This window comes from Felis catus, chromosome C1 (genome assembly GCF_018350175.1).
Source record: "Felis catus isolate Fca126 chromosome C1, F.catus_Fca126_mat1.0, whole genome shotgun sequence".
In the NCBI taxonomy this organism is placed as follows: domain Eukaryota; kingdom Metazoa; phylum Chordata; class Mammalia; order Carnivora; family Felidae; genus Felis; species Felis catus.
The window spans coordinates 91,707,041-91,733,451 of NC_058375.1; the positions used below are offsets into that span (position 1 = coordinate 91,707,041).

General features: G+C 36.4%; 1 protein-coding gene and 1 long non-coding RNA gene across 3 annotated transcripts in view; one reads left to right on the forward strand and one right to left on the reverse strand.

The window, feature by feature from the left end:
• The window catches only part of VAV3 (vav guanine nucleotide exchange factor 3), a 364,842-nt gene that overhangs the window by 28,356 nt on the left and 310,075 nt on the right, over positions 1 to 26,411 (reverse strand). For both annotated transcript variants that reach the window (XM_045033232.1, XM_011285035.4), the window contains exons 21-24: positions 18,030 to 18,095; positions 12,244 to 12,278; positions 5,768 to 5,884; positions 5,123 to 5,210 (exon numbers count right to left, since the gene is read on the reverse strand). In XM_045033232.1, coding sequence (XP_044889167.1) covers positions 5,123 to 5,210; positions 5,768 to 5,884; positions 12,244 to 12,278; positions 18,030 to 18,095 — 306 coding nt within the window. The remainder of the gene's footprint in view (positions 1 to 5,122; positions 5,211 to 5,767; positions 5,885 to 12,243; positions 12,279 to 18,029; positions 18,096 to 26,411) is intronic.
• On the forward strand, positions 1,393 to 16,179 carry LOC123378988. The gene is made up of 2 exons (XR_006582805.1): positions 1,393 to 2,820; positions 16,017 to 16,179. It is a non-coding gene; the product is annotated as an uncharacterized LOC123378988 (long non-coding RNA).

Here is a 26,411-nt window from a genome sequence, read left to right on the forward strand (position 1 = left end):
TCAGGAAATTTCTAAGACGTCAGTTTCATAGACTCTGCACAAATCTGAATCTCTCTACTTTAATCAGAAAATGAATAATAATTCATAATGAAAAAATAAATATTACTGGGTAATACTGTAGGTATTATAATGTTTCTTAGAAATACCTGGCATGAAAAGCAAAATCACTTTTGACCTTATTATTCATTACGTCTATTACTGTTTAGAACAAATACGGTAAAAGTAACTCATTTCCTCTAAAACCCATACTGTCATCAACTCAGTACCTCCATTCAGTGGTGATGTTCAAAGTTTCCAAAACAAATCAACTGAGCCAAAAATCACTCAAAAGAAGTAAAAAAGAATCATCAATGATTTATATCATTTATGATTTACATTATTTTTTACTAAACTCAGATAAGTTTTGGAATGAATTGTGAGGGGAGTTCCAGAGGTCACAAAGATTATGAAGGTAAAGCTGCTGCCCTCTAGGACTGTTCACTGTTGAAGGAAAGTTAGGGGTGATGGGCACCCAAAGGTAAGAGAGAGAATTTCCTTTTGTGAGCCCAGGGGAGAGGTTGAGGGAACAGTTCATGATAGAAGTAGCCTGGCTTAAACTGAAGAACAGGCAAAATTTCAGAAGCCGGGAAGGAGGGAAAGATTATTTTGAGTAGTCAGGCTGGAAACAGACATAAAGGTGACTGAGTAAAGGCCACATTCATAAACCAAAAGCAACAGGGTTCAGCTGAAGCACTGGATAAAGCAAATGAAGATTCTTCAACTCCCACATCTGTAAAATGGGGATAATAAGCCATTTCACAGACTATAGTAAAGAATGTAGAAAGTGCCTGGCACATGTGAATAATCGTAACAGCTCCCACGAGCCCATGTGCCAAGCTTCTCACAGTCTCCACACAGTTAACAAGAGCAAGGCTGAGTCCTCATTGATACTCAAATCTCAGGGAAGTTAACCAACTTGGGCAAGGTTGCCCAGCTGATGTCTGTCTCCAAAGCTTGTGCTCTTAACTACATCATACTATTAGCAAGTAGTGCCTGGCAAATGTTAATATACAAAAATGGAGGCAAAAGGGAAGGAGCATTTGCCAAGTGTCCATGATGTACCAAGAACTTAGTTTTCTGAGATCTAAGATGCTAGGGTTTTATGCACTTTATCACTATTTATAGATATATGGAAACCTATTCATCTATCTACATATGTTTCTTCTTTCTTTTTTGAGCCCAAATTATGGGGTCCTTGATGAAGCGAAGGCATCTGGAATCTGACTGACTTAGAAAGAAAAAGAATCAAAATACCAGACAGAAGTTTATATCCTCAATGTGGCTTCAATAGTCAGAAAATGGCCTTCTTTATAATGCTTTTAAAAAATAAAAGGCAAAATTTTGTAAGGTCTCTGCAAGAACTGTACATATATATTGTGTTGCTGATGCAGATGACATCAAAGCAGTGTTCTCTTAGTCTTATTATTTAAATTGAGTAAAATGTGTTTTTTCTTTAACAAAAATATGAAAATAAACCTGAAAGTAACTCTAAGCCAATAAGATGAATTTCAATGTAATTTTGTTATAAATACTATGAATTTTATGCATTATATTATGGATTAGGATGAATTAAAGCTTATGTGAAGTTGGCTAGAAACCACGGAATTATCACGCTGAAAAGGACTTGGTGATCATTTCATACCTAACCATCTCCAAATTTTATGGAAGGAGGAAAAACATGACTTTTCCAAGGCCTAAGGGTCATGCGGCTTGGTGAGCTACAGATACTCTTTTATCACTTCACTAAGCATGGAAGAGATTTTAGCTCCATTTTTACAGCCTTATGAGGGTAAATCTTCCCACATGTTTCTAACTGGGTAGAATTAAATTGTGCCTCCATGGGTCTTTTCCAATTTATGCCTTTATGCTTTCTGTATTTTAGTCTAATCCACCCTTGCTTTAGCAGTCATTGACCTTCAGGTACTACAAGTAAATAAGAAGACTCTAAACAAAAGAAATCGCTAAGCTTTCCTTATCTCGCACTGACACAGCAGTGTCAACAATTCAAGCCTCTCTGAAAAATAATGAGTGAGAGAGCCCATCATTCCAATTACCAAGGAAACAGGCAATGGAGCTGATTTATAAACAGCATTTGGACATGGATTGTCTGGCATACATGAAAATTAGAACAAAATTAATGCCTTGTAATCTGGATATAGAAATTCATTTAGAATTTGAATTTAATGACTAAGAGAAACAAAGATTTTGATTAGCCAAGCTATTGAAACCCAAGGGGAAAGCTTCGGTCACAACCGCCTAAGGTCAATCTTCTCTTTAAGAAACTGGTTAATTTAAAACAAGTTCTGGAGTCTGCTTGCATTTCACATCCTTTCCAAATTAAAATTTAATTCCAGGCCCTAGTAAGTTTCACAGGTAGAAGAATATAAATTTACCACCCATAATGGGAGGATACTGAACTATTCTCAAGAAGCAACTCAAACGCACAGACCATTATGTACTTTTAATGGAAACTGTATTGTGTGACACCAACATGATAAAAGATCATTCCTTGAAGTTGTATGGGCCTGATTTAGAGAAGCCTCTATATTGCTGGAGTGAAATCAAAGGTGCCTATTAATTCTCTCTCTCCTTCTAAAGGGGCTGCTTACTAAAAGCGGAGCCATTCCTGCTGATCAAGTATCCATGTGGCGTTTCTGAGTTGAGGTTTAAAGGACAGCAACTACTGTGAGGTTCTTGCTACAGATGGATTTGCGAATCTGAAAGCTGCTTTAGAACAGTGGAGTCATTTTGAATTCTACAACAACGTAATGACTTCACAAGGTAAGGTCTCCATATAAGTTTGTTCAGCAAATGAACAGAAACAAAGGCGAGGGGCAGCTCCAGACTAGTTCCACTGTTTAGCAGTTTTTACAGTTATTTGCTAAACCTGACAAAGAGTTTGCCCAAGACAGAGTTTTCAGCTCCTTATCTTTCTTTTTACAATTATATCCCTTTGCTAATAGTTTTTAGTTTTGTTGGAGCTATGCTATTAATTGACTTCCCTTCCTTTAACCACTGTGCTATATGCTTCCTTACAGAAGGTGCATTCCTCTGGATATGGAGGAAAAGAAAAACTATGTATGTGTCTCTAGCAAAGGCATTTCTGATATTTTATACCATATGAGGCAGAGTTTGCTTTAGCTCTGCGACAGTACTCTTGATTCCCTTTCCAGAACATCACTGCAGAAACTTTCACTACTCTCTGGTGCACATTATTTGAATTCTGAGGCTCTGTTGCTTATACTAGAATCACAGCTTTGTATGTAGATAGGAACTCGAGGACCTATGTCTGCTAATCCAGGTCATGAAGTATTTACTGGCTTTTTACTTCGAACCTTAGCTGCTGATGAACTTTCTTGAGCTGAACCCAGGGACACAAAGCTGAATTGATTGGCCCTTTCCAGTGACTATTCCTTTCATCCTCTTTGTCTCCTCGGATGGGAGTTCCTTTTGTTTCTTTCAAAGTCAGCGAAGCTGGTATTCATCTTTGGCCCTACAGCATTTTTTTTTTTAAGTCTCACGTATTAACTATAATACCGTGGAGCAGCCTCATTATCATCCATGGAAGTTCTGCAGGTGAAGACTCAAGCCAGTATGTCTCGCAGCGATGTGGAGACCCCCTGTGCATGCTTTCATCATGTTTCAGCTGGGGCTGCCATTCATTATTTGTGCACCCACTTGCCACCTCCCTCCTAAGGTTTTCATTTTAGGAAAAACCTCCTCAGGTCCAGTTCTCTCTGTGCTCAGCCTGCCTGTTCCAACAGAACGTAAGTCACTTCCAGCAGGGAGGATGCCTGCATCTTGGCCACTAATTTGACAGGGCTCACATTTTCCAGGACATAATCTTGATGCCGATCCTTAACTTGTGAATTGGAAATGTGATATTTATGTCCAGAGAGGTTTTCTGACTTTTCTTTCAACTCAAGACACTTCCATTTCTTTAAAACATGAATCCCTGTATCCCCATCTCGAAGCAGTTCTAAATTTTTAGATAAGGCTTTCAAGCTGGCCTATTTTGTAAGACTCTCTTACGTTCAGTCTTTAACTTTAATGGTTAACATCTGCAAAGTGCTTTGAGATGTTTTCCGGAGGATGCAGAATGTATCATTTGATTGATGGTTCAATCAATGAGTGGTCCTTCCCAAAGTTACTCAAAGTACTTACAAGTACGTTTACAAATGCATCCTGTATCTCGTGTCCAAATTCTTCATTATCTCAAGAAACTCTCAAACTTGAGAAACAGACTTGAGACCACTTTTGAGGAACTTTGAACTTTTTCTTTACTGTCAGCAATGCCTATATTGTGCCATATACACACTGTCTTTATGACATACATAATATTATGCGCTAATAAAATTACTAAGTTGTACTTTTTTAAATCGTAAGACTAAAGTAATCTTTGTTCATTTGAAGCAACTTGGTAATATACTATTTCAATTTAAATATATAATGCCTATGATATGACAACTGTTGTTTGGTAAAAATGTTACCCTGTTAATATTTAATTTTCCAAGGTAATGAAGCAGAACTATGGCTCAGATGATTTAAAATGGCAGAAAATACAAAAAGCTTTTCCATTTGACATTATATTGCGTTTTGCATGAAATGAACCTGTGAGAGGTATTTCACCAATTACAATTTTTTGGTTATTATTAAAAATACCTTCCTTTGCCCGAATGAAGAGATAGAGGCAGAGAAAGGAAGAGGAGAAAAGATGCGTATGTGAAGATCTGCTCTGTCAATCAAACACAAGGCAAAACACAAATAACAAAGTGGAGTCAATTTGTCTGATGCTCTAAGAATCATAAATAGTGTGGAACTCTGAAATATTATCTAAAACCTGCAAACTTAATTTACAGTGAAAAATGAGTGGGGCAATATACAACTTAATTGGAATTCTTAAAATTAGAATTTTCAGGATTCTGTTGCAAAATTACAGAATTCCCTTTAAACAACTTTCAGTGCATAAGATTTCTAAGAATTAAATTAGAATTAATTTTTAGATAGAATTTTAGAATTAAACTGACTTTCTAATAAGAGCAAAATAAGGACTACAGATTGAAAAAAACTAATCAATGCTTACCATTAAACTTTTAAATTTTCTATTTTCTGCAATGTGAAAAAAGCCATCTCTTGTTAAAATCTTGATGTGCTTTGCTTCATTATTGTACCTGTGGGCAACGAATAACGTATGAATATAAATGTGTTTTTAATCAGTAGAAATCAATAATTACCAGAGGGCATGCCCCAATAAAATTATAGGAATTAATTCTGAAGACAAAATATATACCTATGCCAATACACTGGCGACAGCTAATTAACAAAATATATTTACTAGATTGTTTGAAGATACAACCAATATTTGAAGTGGGGGGGGGGTGTTAGATTTGACCATTATGCCCAATTTATTAATTTCGAGAATATAGAAAAACAAAATACAACAAAATCTAGTAATATCTATTTTTAGAATTTATAAGAAACAGACACACATCAAATCACCAAAATACAATGTTATGAAAGAAATCTAATATGCCAATTAGCAGTCTATAACACTTAATACTGTTTTTCTAACAGATATTTTCAAGTATTAATGAACTGTCTGGATGGATACATTATTTCAGCTGCAGTTAGAACCTTGGTTTTTAACTTTAGTGTTATACATGTCAGATGGTCTATGCAATTATGAAAACAGGAAATCTATTTCTGTAAAAGGACTTGTCCTACTTACTTAATGCTAATTGCATATTCTCCTGACTCTTTGGTCCTGTGTCTCACAAGGTAAGTACTATTTACCCTATTAATAAGTTCAGTCTCTGCCTGCAATCTTTCCATTGCTCCAGCATACCTGAAAGAAAGAATGACACAGAAAAGTTGGGTAACGTACCTGGAACAGACAGAAGCTACAAATAGGTATCTGTCAGGATTTTCATTTAGTGGCAGATCTGAGTTGTTTTTAACTTTACTTCTATACTAATTACATTGCTTCAAAAATAATGCAGAAAAAAAAGTCCTTTAATAAGAGAAAAACAAATGGTCTACAAAGTTAACCACGGTGAAGTGAATAGTGCCTAACACATGGTAAGCACCCAGTTAGTAAATAATTATCAAATAATAAATGGGACAAGAAAGGAGTGAGTAGGTATTGAGTTAGAGATTTATAGGTGGTTTGAGAACAAGAAGGAAAAAGACTTGTAGGGAGAGACTATCATGCATAGGACATACACACATGCACACACGTGTACACACTTACACACACACACACATGCACACCCAGGACCCTCTGAACTTTCACCTTTTCTATGTATAGTATGAAATGAAACCTACTTTGGCATCCTTTTAAGAAAATTCCAGTAACAATTTATTTAAAAAATTTTTAAACGTTTATTTATAATTAAGAAACAGAACATGAGCAGGGGAGGGGCAGAGAGAGGAGGAGACACAGAATCCAAAGCAGGCTCCCGGCTCTGACCTGCCAGCACAGTGCCGGATGCGGGGCTTGAACTCACGAACCATGAGATCATGACCTGAGCCGAAGTTGGACACTTAACCGACTGAGCCACCCAGGTGCCCCCATAACAATTTATTTTTAAACAATTATTTTGGGGGATATAAGATTAATGCTTATGGTCCACAGTTTGGATAACCAATTTGCTTAAGAACTTAGTTGTAAGTAAAATCTAATTTAAAAAACCTGTTTTTTGTTTTTTTTTTTTTGAGAGAGAGAAAGAGTGTGTGTGCAGGCACACGAGCAGGGGAGGAGCCAGAGAATCTTGAGCAGGCTCCACGCCCAGCATGGAGCCCTCCATGGGGCTTGATCTCAAAACCATGAGATCATGACCTAAACCAAAATCAAGTCAGACACTCAAGTGAATGAGCCACCCAGGCACCCCTAAAATTTAATTTTAAAAGATAGTTATTTTCAATACCAGAATTTAATTCTTCCTAAACTATCTTCATCTTAAACATACCCAAATTCTGTAACAGTAACAGTTATAGTAAAAGGCCCAAATTCAATGTTAAAATACTCTTTAGTGACCCTTTCACATCAAATATAAGTTTTACATATTTGCACAATATAGAGACTTTGGACAATAAAGTCAAAAGGAAAAATTTTATGTTTCCACTGGCTCTCTTTCAAAACTTCATGAGTTAATATTCCAGAAAATTCTCTCATTCACTTACAGACTCGGATAACTTGGTATAAACACCTGCCTTTAACTTACACTAAGTGTTTACTTAAAACACGAAAGTTTGTTGATGGAGGATATGTGAGATTTTCACCAAGTACAGAAGCAGAGCTGAGGGCATTTTATGCAGATGGTACTTTGGGTTAAGAGCAGTTATGATAACCCATGAACTATGAGTACCTGGTATGATCTGGTCACTCTTCAATCTTATCTCTCACAACCCCCTTCTTCACTAGTCTCTAGCCTTCTTTCAGGTCCAGAAATTCACCAACCACTTTTTGATCTTAAGAATCTTTTCAGAGACTGTATTCTTGCCTGGAAAGCTCACTCCACACACATTCCTTCTTATCATATAAGCTCAGAGTGAGGTCTTCTCTGACCATCCCATCTGAAGAATGTTGTCCTGCACCTCACATATTCCACTCCATGATTCTTATTACACTATCCTAATTTCTTTCATAGCACTTATCATAACTAGTATATAGCATATGCATTACTATCAAAGTAACACAGAAACATAGTTTTAAAAATGCAATCTGTACAATAATAATGAAAAAACAGCATTACCCCATCTTAGCAGCTTTCTATCCCAAGTTCCATTTCAAAAGCATTTTATCTATTTTTTATTTGTGCTTGCATATTTCTAAATAATATCATCAAACTACAATTTCTTAAATTATCAATTTTTAAGTGTCAGGAATGAAACTCCTTTCTCTTCCTTTCAGGCTCATTCTGTCAGTGTTGTTCCTCACTCTTCCTTTTGTAACCTCTACAAAGCCAAACCATCATCTGGCTCAGTGTTGTCATGTTTGCATATTCAAAGAACACCTGACTCCAAAAAATAATTCAAGTTTTTGTTGGCTCAAGCTTTGTCTTACAAATTCTTTTCAAATTCTCCAAGAGAATGATAAACTACTCAATGATACACTTCTCAACACCATATACTGAACCTGTCCATTTTTTATCATATGGAGACATTCATTTCTTCTGAGCCCTCCACCCTCTTGTTCTAATCCATATTACTTGTTCTCTAAACCTGCTCAATTATTATAGTACCGGGACATCCCTTTGCTCTCATTTCCTGGATTCCATATTTCCCTCTTTTTGGTTTATTAGCCCATCCTTCAGCCTCCTATAAATGGATACATAGGTTGTAATAATACTCAGAAAGCCTCACACCTAGAAAAATATTTTTATTTTACTTAATACAGAATTTGCCTGGGTATAGAATTCTAGGCGAGAAATTACTTTGCTTCTCAAATTTTGAGGCATTGTCCTATTGTCTTCTAACTTGGAATTCATTGCCATTCTATGTGATCTGATCTCTTTTTGTCCCTGAAAGCTTTCAGACTGTTTTCTCTATATTGCAAATTTCAAGATAATATGCCTTCAAGTTATGTACCATACATTTTAGTTCGATATTATCCTTAACTCTCAGTAACATCTTTGACTTGCAGCCATATATCCTTCAGTTCTAGGAAATTTCTGTCTTGTTTCTTTGATAATTGCTGCTCTCAGTTTTCTCTTTCTGGAGTTCTCACTAAATTAATGCTGTCCTTGCTGGATCAATTGTCTAACTTCTCTATCTTTTCTCCCATATTATCTATTTCTTTAATTTTCTGGAAGATTTGCTCAACTTTGTTTTCCAACTCCTCTACTCAATATTTAATTTAGAAGAGCTCTTTCTTGCTGTCTGATTTTTCCTTTTATAGCACATCCAGCTCATTTCCATGGATATATTGTCATCTCTTAATTCTGAGAATATAAATTAAAGGTTTTAAAAACACATCTTTCTACTGCTCATCCTAATGTCTGTGTTTTTCCTGGTTTCTTTTTCCCATTTAATCTATTTGTTTTCTAGTTCAAAGCTTTTCTCAAGTATCTGGTTGCTCTTTGTCATTTGTTTACATTTAGGAGAGAGACATCTCTGTGGGGACAGGAAGCACCAAATTAGACTTGCCAGGTAGGAACCTAATCATTTGGCAAGAACCTAATTTCACGGGGCAGGATAATATCCAAATGCTTTTAGGTTTTTTGTTTTGTTTTCCACTGAGTCTATTCAGTTTCTTTAGAGAAAAATCTTCCAGATCCTGTCTGGATGCAAGGAAAGGTAGTCTGCATGTATGAGACCCAGGTGTCACAGTACTGGAACTGAGCTGTACAAAGGAACTGGGCATTCACATCAGTCAGTATGGAGACCTTCCTTAATTTGACCAGTCTGTTTGCAGTATACCATCTCTCCCAATCTCTGCTGGGATTGCTCTAAGTGTAAGCCCTACATGGCTCAATTTTTCCACATAATATACCTTCTAACTTCAGTGTCTCTTGCTAGGGTAGGGGGAAAAAAGTTGTCTGACTACTTTGAAGAATGGGGTAAGGAACCTTGGCATCTGTATCCTGTTCTTCATATGGATTTCAGACAGTTCCCTGGTTTTAAGCCCCACACCTCATTCCTGCCTACATGATACCACCCACAAAATCAGATCACATACAAAAAATCAGAAATCAAAGTGGCATTGGGGTGGAAGTTAGAAAACAACAGAGCAATACCTTAAGATTTAAAATGCAAAATGATTTCTCACCTAGGTTTCTATACCCAGGCAAATGAAGATAATCACCTTTTCTGTTTTATTTCATGGCCAACCCAGAAGACAAAGTTTACTTTGTGCGAACAAGTTGTTTTTACATGGACATGTAATGAACAGACAAGGCAATTGGTGAAAGCCAACTTCTTAATGACTTGAGAACCACGTCATCATTCAGTATAATTTTCTCTAAATGGTTTAGTTTTTCCAAAACTGAAGGTTCGATTTTCCAATATACTTGACCATTTTGTTCCCTAGCAGAAAGCATTTCACATGAAATTGTCTGCTTAGTGTGAATAAATTGTCCAAGTTTCCCAAGAAAAAGAAAAAAAAAATTTTAAATTTTACTACGAAATGTCTTTATTTGCTCCTATATTCAAGGTTCTTCCCTCATCTGAACATCTTGATTTTTTTTTTTTTAATCCTTCAGGACAATACCATTTTCTTTCTTTCTTTCTTTCTTTCTTTCTTTCTTTCTTTCTTTCTTTCTTTCTTTCTTTCTTTCTTTCTTTCTTTCTTTCTTTCTTTCTCTCTCTCTCTCTCTCTCTCTCTCTCTCTCTTTCTTTCTCTTTTTCTTTCTTAATGTTTATTTTTGAGAGAGAGAGACAGAGTGCAAGCAGGCGAGGGGCAGAGAGAGAGGGAGACACAGAATCTGAAGCAGGCTCCAGGCTCTGACCTGTCAGCACAGAACTTGACGCAAGGCTCGAACTCATGAACTGTGAGATCATGACCTGAGCTGAAGTCAGAGGCTTAACCAACTGAGCCACCCAGGTGCCCCGCAACAATACCATTTTCTAACTGGTTATATTTTCAGTAGAATTTTACATACTGGCAAGAGTGCATTTTAAAACAAAGGGTTCAAAAGCTAATCTCCTGCACCCTGAAAGGTTCCAAGGTAACTTATCGGTTTATTTCAAAAAATTCATGCCTTAGTATTTATCTCTAACATCATTACCCTTGTAACTATTGTGTCTAGTTATATGAAAAATAGTAGAAGAGAAGGAAGTTCATCATCACACTCTCATGATTTTACCAGTTCTTGGTGTTGTTCACTTTGATTATCCCCACTATTAGCTCTGTTCTCCAAATCGAATTCCTGTCAGGATCATGGTTTTTAATGCCATGTAGTTCTGACCTCAAATTTGTCTTAAACTAAGTAAAAACATAGTAAAGATTCCCAGTTCTATCACAAGCCTGCTATAATTTCTTCAGCAAGCTCAGTGCTGAAGCCCAGGGAGGAGGTCGAGAAAACATAATAGCTACAGAGGACAGCCATGATGATGGAGGACACAGCAAGAGGGCTGATGGGAAGAATCCCACACTTTGGCCAGTGTAGTTCTATAGCAACCGGGCATTTTCTATGCTTTGGTTATATAATACAAAATAATCAAAACACTTAGAAAAATCAGGCAACTCAGGTGTCCTATCTACACCTGCAAACTGAACTAGTACTAGATACTCTCAGAATATCTCATTTATATACATACACTATTACCTCATTTGGATGCATATATCTTGTATCAAGAAGAGGAAAACAGATGCAGTCATTTTAAGAGGAGCCAAACACAGAATTTAGGGAAACAAACATAAATAAGTAAATAAACCCACGTTTTGTACTTGGACAGGCAGTATGGCAATGTACAGATGGGATCCCTTGGAATCCTGGCTCTACTGCTTACTAGTTGCAGAATCTTAACCTTTGTTTCCTCACTGTAAAGATAGTAACAACCTTCCTCATAAAGATATTGGAAAACAAAAATAAACATGTAAAATACTAAGCACACAGCAGGTACTTGGTATATATTAGCTATCATATGATGATCATAACTATTCTGGATCCTAAAGACATTTTTTCCAGTTGAAGATATCACTTCCACTTAAACTCATCATGTCTAAAAAGTAATAACCACTATCTTCTCTGCTTCCTTATTTCTATTAGTGAGAAGGCTAGCCTCTACGTGGTAAGTGGGCTTCATGTAAACAAAACTTCAGACACGGATACATCTTGTTCCTCTTATATTACAATTTAGGATCTACTGTCCTTTCTGGGCTAATTTTTAGTTTCAGACAATGGAAGTATGTCTTTTTCTCTGCTTCATGGAATCTACTCTTCTAAAATACAAGATACATAGTTGCCAATGTTCCATTCCTTTTTGTGGCTGTTATAAGCTTTGAATTTACAATCAAATACGTGTATGCATACACACACATGCACGTGCATACACACACACACACACACACACACACCACTTTGATGAAATTATGGAAAGGTCAGCAATATATAAATTCATTATGGTGTTTTGTTGTATCTGAAAACACCTTTAGCCAGGACAATAGAAATGGAATGTGGTTTAGTACCCCTACATTTAAGGCATCCTCAAGCTAAGGGTATGGTATTTCAACTTAGCTACATAAACATTTCTAATACTTACCAGGGTTGGCAAGAATAATCTACTGGTTTGGGGACCTGAGATATAAAAAGGCAAAAAAATAGATTAAGTTTACTTAAGGGAAGCTTTTAGAAACCAATCATTAATTCAGTTCAGCTGACTCAGCTCTATAAAACCCTAAATAGCACACTCCTGGAACTATCCATCGGCAATTTTATACAGAGTGAATCATAGTATATGTCAGATAAGTAGAAAATAATTCATTTCACTTTAATTCATTCTTTCATTCATTTTACCACCACTCTACCTCCAAGAGGAGAGATAACAGGAAAAATATGAATTGGAAGCCTTTGGTATTTATTATTAAGGCAGTTCAATCCTATCATAGAAAATTAAAATGAAAATGTTAGGAAAACCAAATAGCACTAGGCTTTCCCAGAAAACAGGCAAAATAAACAATACATATTGGAAATAGACTCATATCACAAATTCTAAATTCTGATTTTGAAAACATTTTGATGCTGAAAAGTCATGGGAAATATTCATTTTTCCTTCGTCTATGGAGATTTGCAAAAGCGAAAAATGTTACATTTTTCTACACAAATGAAGACAGAAAAAGAAAAAAAACTTCTAGTTGCTGATTGCAACCAGAAAATGAACAAAGCCAAATAAGGTATGTTAATATTCAAGGAATAAGAAAGAAAATACATACTATTAGAGGGCAACAAAGTTTATAAATTCCTAAGAAAGGACAAGGAGTATAGATAGTTTGTTTTGTATTTAGAGATTTTTCATGAATCATCTGAGTCTTTGATGTATACATCCCATAGCATTCCTGGGCCTTTTTATATTAGGTGATTAAAAATACTATTATCCTTAATTTGCAACAGAGTTCTAATCAATGTAAATATATGTCTCTTAGCTATGTCAGTTTTCATAAAGGGTTGTTACTATTTTGACCTTCCAAGATAATAGTTATATATAACAAAATTATCTTTCTGGACAGAACATCTCCGAAGTTATTAATATTTAAATATTTCTATACTGTGGGTCGCATTTTTAATGTCATCACCATATAAAATCCTGATACACAGAATATAATATACTACACCCATTCAAATCCTGCAAATATTTTCTTATACCAGGTGTTTTCACAAACAGTAATCAATCTTCAACGATTTCTCTTTAGATGATAAGATATACATGGCTTCTGAAACCTGATGGAAAAGTAGTTCCTCCTTCCTTCTCCCTCTTTGTACCCTTTAAATTCATGTTTAATCCTAAACCAATCTTTCTCCCTAGAGAGAAGAAACAAAAACCAAAACAACAAAACTCTCGCTCTTCTGTGAGTGTATTCTGATGTGTGAAGCACCAGGACTATCTCCTCAGCAATGATCCCCATAACCAGGGTGGGATCCTGTCTTTTTCCATCTGTCATAGGCCCTCCCCACTTCTTTTTTGGGACCCTTTCTTATATAAAACTATAGATGATTTTCTTCTGGATATTTTCCTATCTTTGAATATATTCTCATCTTTGACCATTTTTCCCGAATGCTTTTTTCTACCTTCATCACTAGCTGTTTACACTGTCAAACTTTGGCTATGGTCATACAGTTTTTAAAAATATTATACTGGGAATATAGCACACATGTAAAGTAATATATATAAGATATGTACTTCTTCCAGAAGTACATCTCATAGAAGTTAGATGGGACAGTTAGAAGTGAACTTTCTGTATTTGTTTGGCTGGAAATGTCATTACTTCATCCTAATGGAGGAAGATAGATTTCTAAGTTAATTTCCTATCAAAACTTTGAACATATTATTCTTATTGCTTCAGATATTCAAGTCTCACATTATAGAATCTCCATTTGGTTTTCTTTTCAATGGTTCCTATTTCTCTGCCGAGGTGTTCCTGTGCATTCATAATGAACATACTTTCCTTTATGTCCTTGAACTTAGTTACAACTGCTTTAAAAATCTTCTCCTGTAATTCCGTCATTTGGGACATCTCAAGGTTGTTCTCTCTTGATTGCCTTTTCTTTTTTGAGTATAGTTTGTGTTTTCCCTATTCTTTATACATTGAGTAGTTTTGAACAATATCTGGGACAATTTGAACAATATGCTGTAGAAGCTCCGGATTCTGTGATGCTTCTACAAAGAGTGTGATTTTTCTTAAAGCGGGCAGTTAACTTGGCTGAACTCCAACCGCAAACTCTCTCCCCTGTGGTGACTGGCAGATGAATTCTCAGTGTAGTTCTTGCAGCCTGAACTGAGCTCCTTGGGAGTCTGTACCACATGGCAAAACTGAGGCAAAGCTTATAACACAGAACTTGAGGTTCCTCCCTCTTTGACACTGTCCTTTCTAAGATTTCCTGCCTCCCTTTCCCCTTTGTTTCCTTCGAACTCCACACTCTGCTTCTTCAAGCCAGTGATGCTGTGAGGTTTCTATCTGAAGTTTAGCTCCCCTGCATAGCACAGCCCAGCCGAGTATCTGTCCTCAAGCCAGTCATAAAACCAGGAAACTAACCTAGCATCATCCCCTTTTTCTGAGTGTCAACTCTTCTCTTAGCCAGTGCCTTCAGATTGTTGTTGTTTTAGTATCTTGCCTGGGGTTTATAGTTGTTTTCTGTTGGAGGATTGATCCAAAAGGGGCTACTGGACAATTACCAAAAATGGAAACTTTTATTGGCCTTCATTATTGCTGTTGTTAGATATGAGTCAAATGATCAACCCTTTACAGGTAATCTGCATTCTCTTTAAGGTTGGTTTTAATATTTTCTCCTTATTTTAGATGTTCTCAAGTTTCACTAAAATGCATCTAGCTGTTGATTAATTTTATATATCCTTCTTGACTCTTAAGATTGGTTTTATTGTAAGTTCTGGAATATTTTCAGCCATTACTTATTTGAATAGTGCTTTTATTTTAATGTTTATTTTTGAGAGAGAGAGAGAGACAGACAGACAGACAAACAGAGCACAAGCAGGGGAGGAGCAGAGAGAGGGAGACACAAAATTTGAAGCAGGCTCCAGGCTGTCAGCACAGAGCCCGATACGGGGTTTGAATTCACAAATCATGAACCTATGACCTGAGCAGAAGTCAGATGCTTGACTGACTGAGCCACCCAGGCACCCCTTGAATGTTGCTTTTTCACAATCATCTCTATTCTCTCTTTCAATAATATGCATATGAAATTTATCATTCCATTCTCTGTTAGATTTCCATTTCTTAATCTCTCTGGACTACTCATTGAGAAGTTTCTTCAGATTTGTCTTCCAATTTTCTATCCAATTGTGACTAACATATGATGTAATGTTTCCATTAAAGTATTCATTTCACTTATTCTGATTCTTTGTGAAATATATCCAGTTAACTTAGTGACCTGTTCTCTTCTTAGACTTTTATTCTCTTATTTCTTCAGCCATATTAAATATAAAAATTTGAACTTCGTACCTGATAATTACAGTATCTGCTGTCTTTGTGTGTCTAATTCTGAATTTTATTTTTCCTGCTGAACTTTGCTTAAGATGGTTTCTTTAATTAGGAATTTGATGATCCCATGTTGTGAACTTATATTCCCTAGGACTGTATCGATAGAAATCCTTTGAGGACCATGTGCAATGAGGCTCCAATCCAGAAACAATCTGTACTTGTATTGGAAACAATCAATGTGGAATCATTTTAAACTGTTTATAGCTTACAGTTATTTAGGTCACAGAGCTGGTATGAATTCAAGCCCCACACCTGGGTGGTTTTTGGATCTAAGGCTAGGAATTCTTAGGGGAGACTGCTTTCTTTTTTCTTCCCAACCCAGGTCCAAGATGAGGAAAGGCATATCTTCCTCTATGGTACTGTTTTCTTCTTGTTCATCCACTGAGGACTCCTGGAGTCACAGAGATACCCAAATTTGCACTGTGCTGCAGCTCCAGGCTTGGTCTCCAGGTACTGTATTATCAGAAATAAAACTGTTTCATTTATGCTCCTGTGTTTTTCTCAGTTCTAACTTTCTCTCTGAACATTTGAAGAAACTAGCACAGCACATACAGAAGAATAACTCTTGAACTCAGAATGGAATATTCCATTCCCTGATAAACAAAATGTCCCAGGGTCAAAAGAGATACCACCTTCTAAACTCTTTCAATCTACCCTTCCTCCCATCTCTCCTTCTACTAATCTTCACCTAACATATCCTACCACCAACGAATGAATCTATAATTGTATTAAGTAAGCACTAAAATTTTAATAACTATTTATTAACTTTGAGCTATAAAACAGCATTTAGCTAGTAGCCCCATCCATAATTATGTATTCTTCTACAACTCCTTACCGGTTTTAAATTCTGAATGCGTTTTTCCTTCTAGTAACTGAGTCACCAAATACCATTAAATATAACCTGATATAATTACTGTCTACCATTGTTAATTACCTAGGTTCAGCTAGGAACTTTGGCTTGCTTTTTCACCCCTTTGTTCATCCATACAACAAAATATATTAAATATCTACTTGTGTGCCAGAATATTCCTAAAAGTTCAAGTGTTCATTTTATGCCTTATGTAAAAGGCTGTACAAGCATAATAGCACTTGGTATATGAAATGTTTAATATTCTTGATTTGATGTCTTCAGGTTCCCAAACATCTTAATGTTAGAACGTAGGAGATTTCCTGCTACCTGCCTACATATAAATATCATTGTTTTAAGTATAGGAATCCTAAATCTTGTTCATACAAGCAACAGAAAACTAACTAAAAACTCATTTTACTTACACAATTAAATAAGAGTGGTATCAAAGTTCAACAGTTTTTAAAGATTATTAGATAAAAAAAACATGTGACATTAGATCACAGAATCAATAGAATAGCAAATGCCTTTTGGTTCCCTTCACTTTTGAAATTAATGAAGCTGGAATGAGTAGAGTGAATTAGTCTACAGACTACATTCTGAAATAAAGGATGGCAGACATGCACATTTATAATATTAAAGAGAGTCTGTAAATATAGAAAGGATTGAAATATTATAGCAAGCGAAAAAACTTAAGGATAGTTTTCTTTAACCATTAACTCCATTATATTAGTAAAGGAATTTCATTTACTTCAAACCATTATGAACTTCAAAAGTTTCATAGAAAAATCCACCCTAAACACCAAATTATGATAAAATAATGTCACCTTAAACAGAAACTTATAAATCTAATAAGGTACCAGAGAGTACATTTTATGTTATATTCATCCATAATATTTGAGTAAATACTCATTCATTCTCCTTGTATCTAATGACATCTGAAAATGCCATTATGACATTAAAGAAATAGTAATGACAAACTAAAGCACAGAAAAACGTACTTAGAGATTTGATTAAAGATTTTGTGGACCTTCATGCTTTCTATTATGCTTTCAAACACACTAGTTGAAGTATAATATCTCTCTATAACCCAAAATGGCTAGGAATAAATTAAATCTCACCTCCATGGAAACAAAACTAAACTAAACTAAAAATAAATCTCACCTCCATGGAAAGGGGGAAAATGCATCTACTCTGTAGCTTTGGTTTATTCTTTCTAACACCCCACAGAAGTTTAATTTTGTAAATTCTACTGTTAAATTTTCCCCTTGCATATACCATTAAAAAGTATCTTTAATGGAGTGGAATCATAGTGATTTTAGAATTTTTAATAACATTAACCATGAATTCAAACTTGAAATAATATGATCCCTCTAGAAAACATTAATAAAATTATTGAGTGACAAGACTGTATCCTTTGTACATTCTTGCACAATTAATTATAGCATCAAAACCAGAAAAAAATGGAAAGAAAATACTCATACTTACACAGGGGCAAGGCTTGACAGCATCACTTGGAAAAAATCCAACCTCTCCAGATGCTAAATTTCTACCCTAAATTAGGGGGGGAAACACCAGTGTTGAGAACCCACTTACCACAAATGATAATCTCATAATGCTGTATACATAGTGTTGTTACTCAGAGTTCTCAAAATTACTTACGTGTTTTATCCAGTTCTAAGCATTGATTTACTTATTATGGCTCAGGAAGAAAAGCAGAAGCAGAGAGATTTTGAAATTAAACTTTATATATTGTTTTAGATGATAATTTTAAAATAAGAATTCAAGTTTGACTTTCCAAACTACCATTCAATCTTACTCACTTTACACTCCTCAATCCTATATAGAGAGAATAGCATATTTGATTTTTCTATTTTGTATTCACTAATACAAGTAGATACATTGGTTTTGTGCAGGCTCACAATTAATTAGAGATGTGATTTAAATGGTTACTATTGGTATCTTTAACAGAACTCCTAAGAGTTCTCCAATAAGACAGGAGACATTTCAAGACTTATGGAAAACAACATGATATGACGTTTTAGGTGGTTTTCAGATTTAGGAGAAAGGCTAGGGCACTGATCAAGAAAAGAGGACAATTAAGATGTTAGAGGAAAGAATATGTAAAAATGACATTGTAAATGAGAAAAGGGAGGAAAGAAATTGGCAGAATAAGGAAAACATAAGCACTGAATGGACAAAAAATATACTTAAGAATTTACTCTTGGAGACCCTTTATCAAATTCCTCTTTTAAAAATAACTCATCAGGGAATGTAAATTGGTAGAGACAGTGTAGAAAACAATATTGATTTTCCTCAAAAGATTAAAAAAAAAGTACCATATGATCCAGTAATTCCACTACTGGGTATTAACCCAAAAAACCCAAAAACACTAATTTGAAAAGATATATGCACCCCTAGGCTTATTCCAGTATTATTTACAATAGCCGAGATATGGAAGCAACCCAAGTGTCCACTGATAGATGAACGGATAAAGAAGATGTGGTGTATGCATACAATGAGATATTACTCAGACATAAAAATGGATGAGATCTTGCCATCTTCGGCAGCAAATTAAGTCACGGAAAGACCAACACCATATGATTTCACTTATGTAGACTCTAAATAAACAAATGAACAAACAAAAAGCAGAAATAAACCCATAAATACAGAGAACAAATTGGTCATTGCCAGTGGGAATGGGGTAGAGGGATGGGGATGGGCAAAATGGGTGAAGGGGAGTAGGAGATACAGGCTTCCAGTTATGGAATGGGTAAGTCACCAGAATACAAGGTACAACATAGAGAACACGGTCAATGGTATTGTAGTAGTGCTGTACGGTGATAGATGGTAGCACAGCGCAACATACAGACCTGTCAAATCACTATGTTGCACACCTGAAACAACATAACATTCTGTTTTACTTCACACACAAAGAATCTCATGACACTAAACCTACAGTTGTTTCCCTTCTCCGGAAAGACAAATTATACTCAAAACACAGGGTGACAATCAGAGCATGGAATTTAAAAGTGCTTGGGAGATTACTTCTCCTTGTCTAAAAATTGGGCTTATTTTTATTTGCTATTTAACAATTGCCCAATTCTCAGTAATGCAGATGAGTAAATAGCATTATGACTGGATGTCACATGCTCAGTTATTTTTGACAAAGAAAAGTAACAAAAAATGATAAAATATTTCCCTCCTGAAGCAGTATCCCTTTGTGCCTAGACAGCTTGGCTATGAGGTTGTTGAGAAAATTTTACAAAGTGGGAATACAGAGTTAAAGAAAATGAGGAGGAGGAAGAAAAGAAGAAAAGGGAAGAGGCAGGAAGGGAGTGGGGAAGAAAGGGGAAGTGTAGTTGAAAAGGGGGAAGGGTGGGGTTAGGACAAAGAGAAATGAATTAAATAAGCAAAGAAAAGATGTTAATTTGGGCAAGTTTCTAAAACTGTATTGCACTTGTGTATCAGGGAAAAGGTAAGTGAACAAGTGGAATATTCATTTATTCAACAAATACAGTATCTAATATTAATTTGGTTAGGCACTGAGGAAAATGCACAATTTCATAGGTCAGTTTCTGTTTCCCCTAGATTTTCAGAGGAAAGATACGTATACACATAATTATAATATAAGGTTGAAAGGGCCAAACACTGTTAGGTGCAGAAGAGAGGCTATGGAAATTGGAGAGATGTTTTCAGTATTTGCCTGAAAGCTGCATGGAAGAGGGAGGGGGAATACGAACATAAAATGTGCGGGGTTTGAATGAATAGAGATGAAAATGGAGGAAAACATTCCAAGAACAAAATAAAGCATGAGAAAGTCATAGGGATATGAAAATACAGGTTGTGTATAGGAAAAGCAAATGGAGTCTAATAATGGCTTATACTCATTGGACCCTTTCTGTATGCTACACACTGCTCTGAGCATTTCATAATCCTTACAATGATTCTTTGTGATAGGCCCAATTACTATCCCCATTTTATGGGTGAGGAAAATGAGGCACAGAGAAGTTAAATGATCACCCCATGATCACAGAGCCAGAAAGTGACAGAACCAGATTTCAAATTCAGATGTTCTAAGTTCAGAGCTCAGCACTGCCTCTCTACACAAGCATTAGACTCATAGAGGAGGACAGAGGGAAACAGAGCTAAAAGGTTGCAGGGAGCCAGTTTGACAGAGACATCTGAATTTATCACTGGTGAGGGGGTTTCCATGAAGGGGTTATGTGTTGTAGAAGAAGTAAACTGGCATCCATGTGCAAGATGGGCATGGCTTGGTAGGTGAGAATATCATTAGAGGACTGTATCATGGTAAGAGAGAAGGGGGACCTTTGCTGGAGACATTACTGCACCACAGTCTGTGGGGCTTGCCTGAGGAGTGGGTGAGGAAGAGAAGACCATGGGAGTTAAAAACCAGGGGGAAAGTCAAGAATGGAAGTGATGATATAATCCATCCAAACACATAACCTGGATTTAATGGCAATTATACAGAGGGGAAACTTAAAGTCAATGGAGCAGGAGTGTCATGGAGGAAACTGTAGATAGAAGAAGATAGAAAACAGAACTTAAAGGAATTACTGTAACCAGGAGGCAGGAAGGATGCACCAGAGGGAGGAGAGTCACAGACTAGAGGGTGATGAAAACACAGTAGCTCTACGGTTGGAATGAAGTGTTACTCTCATTTGACTGCATCCTCTGAGTGCTTTATTTATTTTAGGCATGACACAGAGGTACAAGTAAACAAGTATGATATGTGGGGGGCTGTATGCCTTGCCAGACCTTTTTACATAAATGCACTGCAATGCTACTTGAGTACAATATATATATGGGTATGTGTGTGGGAGCCATACACAGGAGAAGACTCAGAAAAGGATAAGGGTGACTGTTTAAAAAGTAAAATAAGAGTGCACTAAGGGAAATAAGTCTATTTTGCAGGGGAGAAGCCAAAGAGAGAGCTTTATGATGGTCTTTCAAAACTGTAGTTGAAGATAAATCAACAAGATGGAAAATGATAGCTATTGTAAGAATGGTGAACTGTCAATTCACATTCTTCATCAGAAAAAGAACAAATGGTCTCATCCATGGAAAGTAAAGTTAAAGAGAAGCAGAGATATTTTGTGACAGCGCCTGTTGGCCAACATAATCCCACTTATTTCCCCAAAACAAAACACAGGGTCCCCCAAATATAGAATGATACTTGGACTTATTCCTCCACCAAAGCTTGGTGCACACACTAATCTGTCATCTCTTCTCTAAAACCATCATCAGTCTGCAGGTGCAGATGTAATCTCACCCTGTTCTACTGCACCTTCACATCCTAGGAGTGCTATACCACCACATGGATGTCATTCTTGCTCTGCATGGTCTTCTCCATTACTCGACTGAATTCTTTGAAACCAGGACAATATCTTCATCATTTTTTTCTTTTACAAGAGAGTGCCAAATGCATAGTAAGCATTTAACAAATGTCTATAATTTGAGGTATTTCTCAATCTGATAGTCCTATGTCAATGAGTAGCATGACCTCCAAATCCTCTTAGCTGAAAAGAATAAAACACGCCACACTTTCCTTTTATACTGTGTCAAGCACTGAGCAGCATTAAACTGTTTCTATATGAAAATATTCTTATAGTGGCATTGCTTGACCTCTGACATTTTATGTAAGTACACACTGTGTTGAAGAAGGCAATGCATAAAATAGAGAGAAAGGAGGCAAGAACACAAAGAATGCAAGAGTAAAAGACACAGTAACGAATTTTATAGTTTCTGAAGATGCATGGACTGGTGCCCCTTTTTTGTCTTTCTTCCTTTGTAAAACCAAGAGTTCTACCTGAAAAGCATGAATGGGAACTCTAACTGTCCTAGACAGTAGGGGAAGGGGCATAGTTGTGTAAGAAATGTTCTAAAACTAGGGTGAACATGCAATTTTCTGCCCAAACCAGGATCTTTTGAGAGGAAAGGGTAGTGATTAATAATGATGTCAGGACACAAGGTATAAATTGGGACCGTTATGGGTAAACCAGGACATATGGTTACTGTATCAACAACCATTTTGTTCTTTTTCACTGCATTTCAAGAACACGACTGGAGTTCTCTCAGGAGGGGGAAATTTTCACTCAACAGACTACCAAGGTCATTCTGAATTGTTCTTTCCTTAATGAAATGCCTTAGCATAGCAATGCAGGTTACATTTCTTTAATGGTCTTAGGTTTCCCTGAGATGACAAAGAAGTGAGAGATAATTTAACATATCTTAACACATGAATAAAACTGCATTTCCTCACTAATTCCTATGAGACGTCAGTTTTAGCTATGGGAGAGAATATGAGCTGTATTCAATGATTTTCCACTTATTAAGGTAATAACCATCCTACAACATTTGGAAGATTTAAAAACAAAGTAATGTGTAGGAGGAGTGTCTTTGCTTCCCTGGTGGATGTGTGTGGGATGTACATTGATAATTCATTAATGCCAATGGGTGGAGAAGCTGTCAATCCCCTACGCGTGGATGGAACACCAGACTGTTGCGATGAAATAAACCATTTTCAAAGCCAATGATTTTGTGCACTTTATGTGATGATCTATTTATGAAATTTTTACTAACTATGATGAGAGGCATGCAGCTGAATTTTCTTCTTCTTTACATTCTGGTGTGGGCACTGTATTCTGGGTCAGAAAATCAACCTGTCGTTCCTTTTATGCCTCTTACAAATGCCAGGGATAGGAAATCTTTCAGTTATCCTCCTGTCTGACATTCGTTCCTGGGAGTCCCTTAACTTCTTCAAGGTCAATTTGAAAACATTCCTGTTTCATTGCTACATGTCATCTGACGTACCATACAGTGCCGTCTTCATATGCATTTTTTCTGCAGGGCATTCTCTAAATTACGTGATGTGACTTTTGTAAATCTAACACAGTACAGATCAGTTAAGTCTTAAGAACATATTTTCTTGGGGCGCCTGGGTGGCGCAGTCGGTTAAGCGTCCGACTTCAGCCAGGTCACGATCTCGCGGTCCAGGAGTTCGAGCCCCGCGTCAGGCTCTGGGCTGATGGCTCAGAGCCTGGAGCCTGTTTCCGATTCTGTGTCTCCCTTTCTCTCTGCCCCTCCCCCGTTCATGCTCTGTCTCTCTCTGTCCCCAAAATAAATAAACGTTGAAAAAAAATTTTTTTTTTAAAAAAAGAACATATTTTCTTTGGAAAGTACTTGAGAAAACACGTCATGGGCTATTCACAGTAAGAAAAGATGTACTTTTATAATTTTCATTAAATAAAAGTAGAGCAAACACAAAATACTATTGACATTTCATAAAATAATGCCTTCTGTCCTGAAAAGCGAGTTGCTTCCTTTACAAAAATGTGTTAAACTAGAATTATTGATAACTTTCTCTGAAATTCCTGAATATCACAAATGTAAATGCACATTCAGACACTTCCTTACTTCTAGCTGAAATTTTTTCATTTTTAGGTTATAGGTCATTTTTCCCCAACAAGAATCCACAGTGAACCATAATGAATTAAAAGGACTTTAAATTTGCTCATAGAAAGGTATTTACATCTACCCGTACAGAGTAAAACGTTAATGTATGCTAGCAAGGCACAGCTAAAGCTGCCTTTTTAAAACCCATAGACAAGGATGGCTTAAAATGATACAGGATATCCTCCAAAAATCTTAATCGTAAATTGCTTGGCTCCTAACTTTGCAAAAAAGGAGCAAGAATTGCTTTAAGAAAAATACAGAGTGTCTTTTCCCTGTGGCTCATTTATCCCCTTAATACCACCTGGATTGGAGCTTTAATGCACTCCTGGAATAGCACTGAACAATTTGAAACAGATGTGGAAAGCTGAATTTAAAAGGGACAGATTAATGGTTATTTATGAAAGATTGGAGATTTTCCCCAGTTACAATGCCCTAAACACTTTCAACGTATGCATGAAGGTGCTGTGGAGATTACTAAGCAATTTATCACACATGGGTAAATGGCCAGAGCAACTGTCACCCTACCCAGTCCTCTCTCACTGTCAGAAATGTACAGTCTGAGTATGTGGGGGAAGAAAACAGACAGGGTAGCCATGAATTGTGGGAATATAGGCAAATACACAAATTAATTTACTGACCAGATGGATGGAAAGATGACGGATAGCTTGTACCACACACTATTTTTGCAATTATCCTGACAGGCTTTGTGAGTACATGCAAAGGACAGGAAAAGGAGAGAAGACCAGGACAAAGATCCTGTCTGAAACTGACCTTTGGTTAAGGGGCCATCTGCGATCCTAGCTGCCATCATACTGTAACAATTGTTATCAGTTAGATATACACCAGTGCTAGTTCTTGGAAAACACAGAAAGTCATTACCACACAGTAGGGATGTGGCACTGGAAGAGGTCATTCTCTCTCCAGCTCTGCTATAAAAAAAACAACTGTGTAACCTTAGGCAAATCTCAGTGGTAAAACAAGAATGATGACAAGATCTGCCACACATGCCTCGCTAGGGTAATACAAAGATCAAAGAATTAACATGTGTGAAAGCACTTGATGAATGCTAAAAATAACAATTTTCTGGGGCGCCTGGGTGGCGCAGTCGGTTGAGCATCTGACTTCAGCCAGGTCACGATCTCGCGGTCCGGGAGTTTGAGCCCCGCGTCAGGCTCTGGGCTGATGGCTCAGAGTCTGGAGCCTGTTTCCGATTCTGTGTCTCCCTCTCTCTCTGCCCCTCCCCCGTTCATGCTCTGTCTCTCTCTGTCCCAAAAATAAATAAACGTTGAAAAAAAAATTTTTTTTAAAAAATAACAATTTTCTATTTTTTCCCCACAATACTGCTTTTTGATTATTCCCAATCAATTTTCTCAGGTCAAAAGTTTTTTTTTGTTGGCTATTCATGTGTTATTACCACAGAAATGCCTAGCCTAGTGAATAGTCTCACCATCCTCCTTATGCTTAAGACAGTTTGCTAGGCCACAAGTAACACACATTCTCAAAATCTTGAACCATAAATAGTACATTCAGAGAGTCCATTTCTTTATCTCAAATGTGCCCATGTTTTCTTCCAAGTACACACATTCTTTTATCATTAACTGTTTCTTACCTGATGAGTAAGGTATACATTTTTCCACCAGTGAACAACTTGAAAATTTGCCAAGCATAATGCATAGGGTTATACTGAATGGTCATTACAATGAATTCCAAAATACTCATGCACGCACATAAGAACAAAACCACAGCCATGTGTTTTTATCATTTGCTAGTCAAAAGAGAATAGGATCTTTAACTTCTGTCCAATGCATACACTTCCAAAGTTTTTCAAAAGACTATATAAAATTCATATTCCTAGCCTTGTTCATTTGCAGTTAAGTGGCTGTCATGGGCTGAGAATTCCGAATAACTTTTAAAAGCTTGCATCTTGGTCTAGGATCTTTGAAATTAAATTTACCTCCAATCTGTAAGGGTTTATAATTGCATCGAATCATCAAAACATACAACAAAAGCCTCGATTATATGTGATGTCTTTTTGAATGCATGCAAAATTGTTTGTGTTTACTACATCACTGAGATTTTGGCAGAAGGAAGTGTCAAAAACTCTAAAAAAATTTTAAAGTTGTGAAATGTACACTAAGAAAAAAACCCACTAAAAAGCCATAAGCTATATTTCTACACTTATTATATGTGAGATGAATGTAACAGCAGCTTGAGACTTTGCAGAACATTTTTCTTGTTATCCAAAAAATGTATTCTATGGGGTTCCTGGATTTCTCTAGCAGGGAAGGGAACTCTCTTGTTTTGGGCGTCTTGAGGCTTTTCCTCTAAAGTCTCACTAGGTAAGATATTGTACATGATGTAATCCTGAACCAAAATCTTGTAACTCTGATTTTC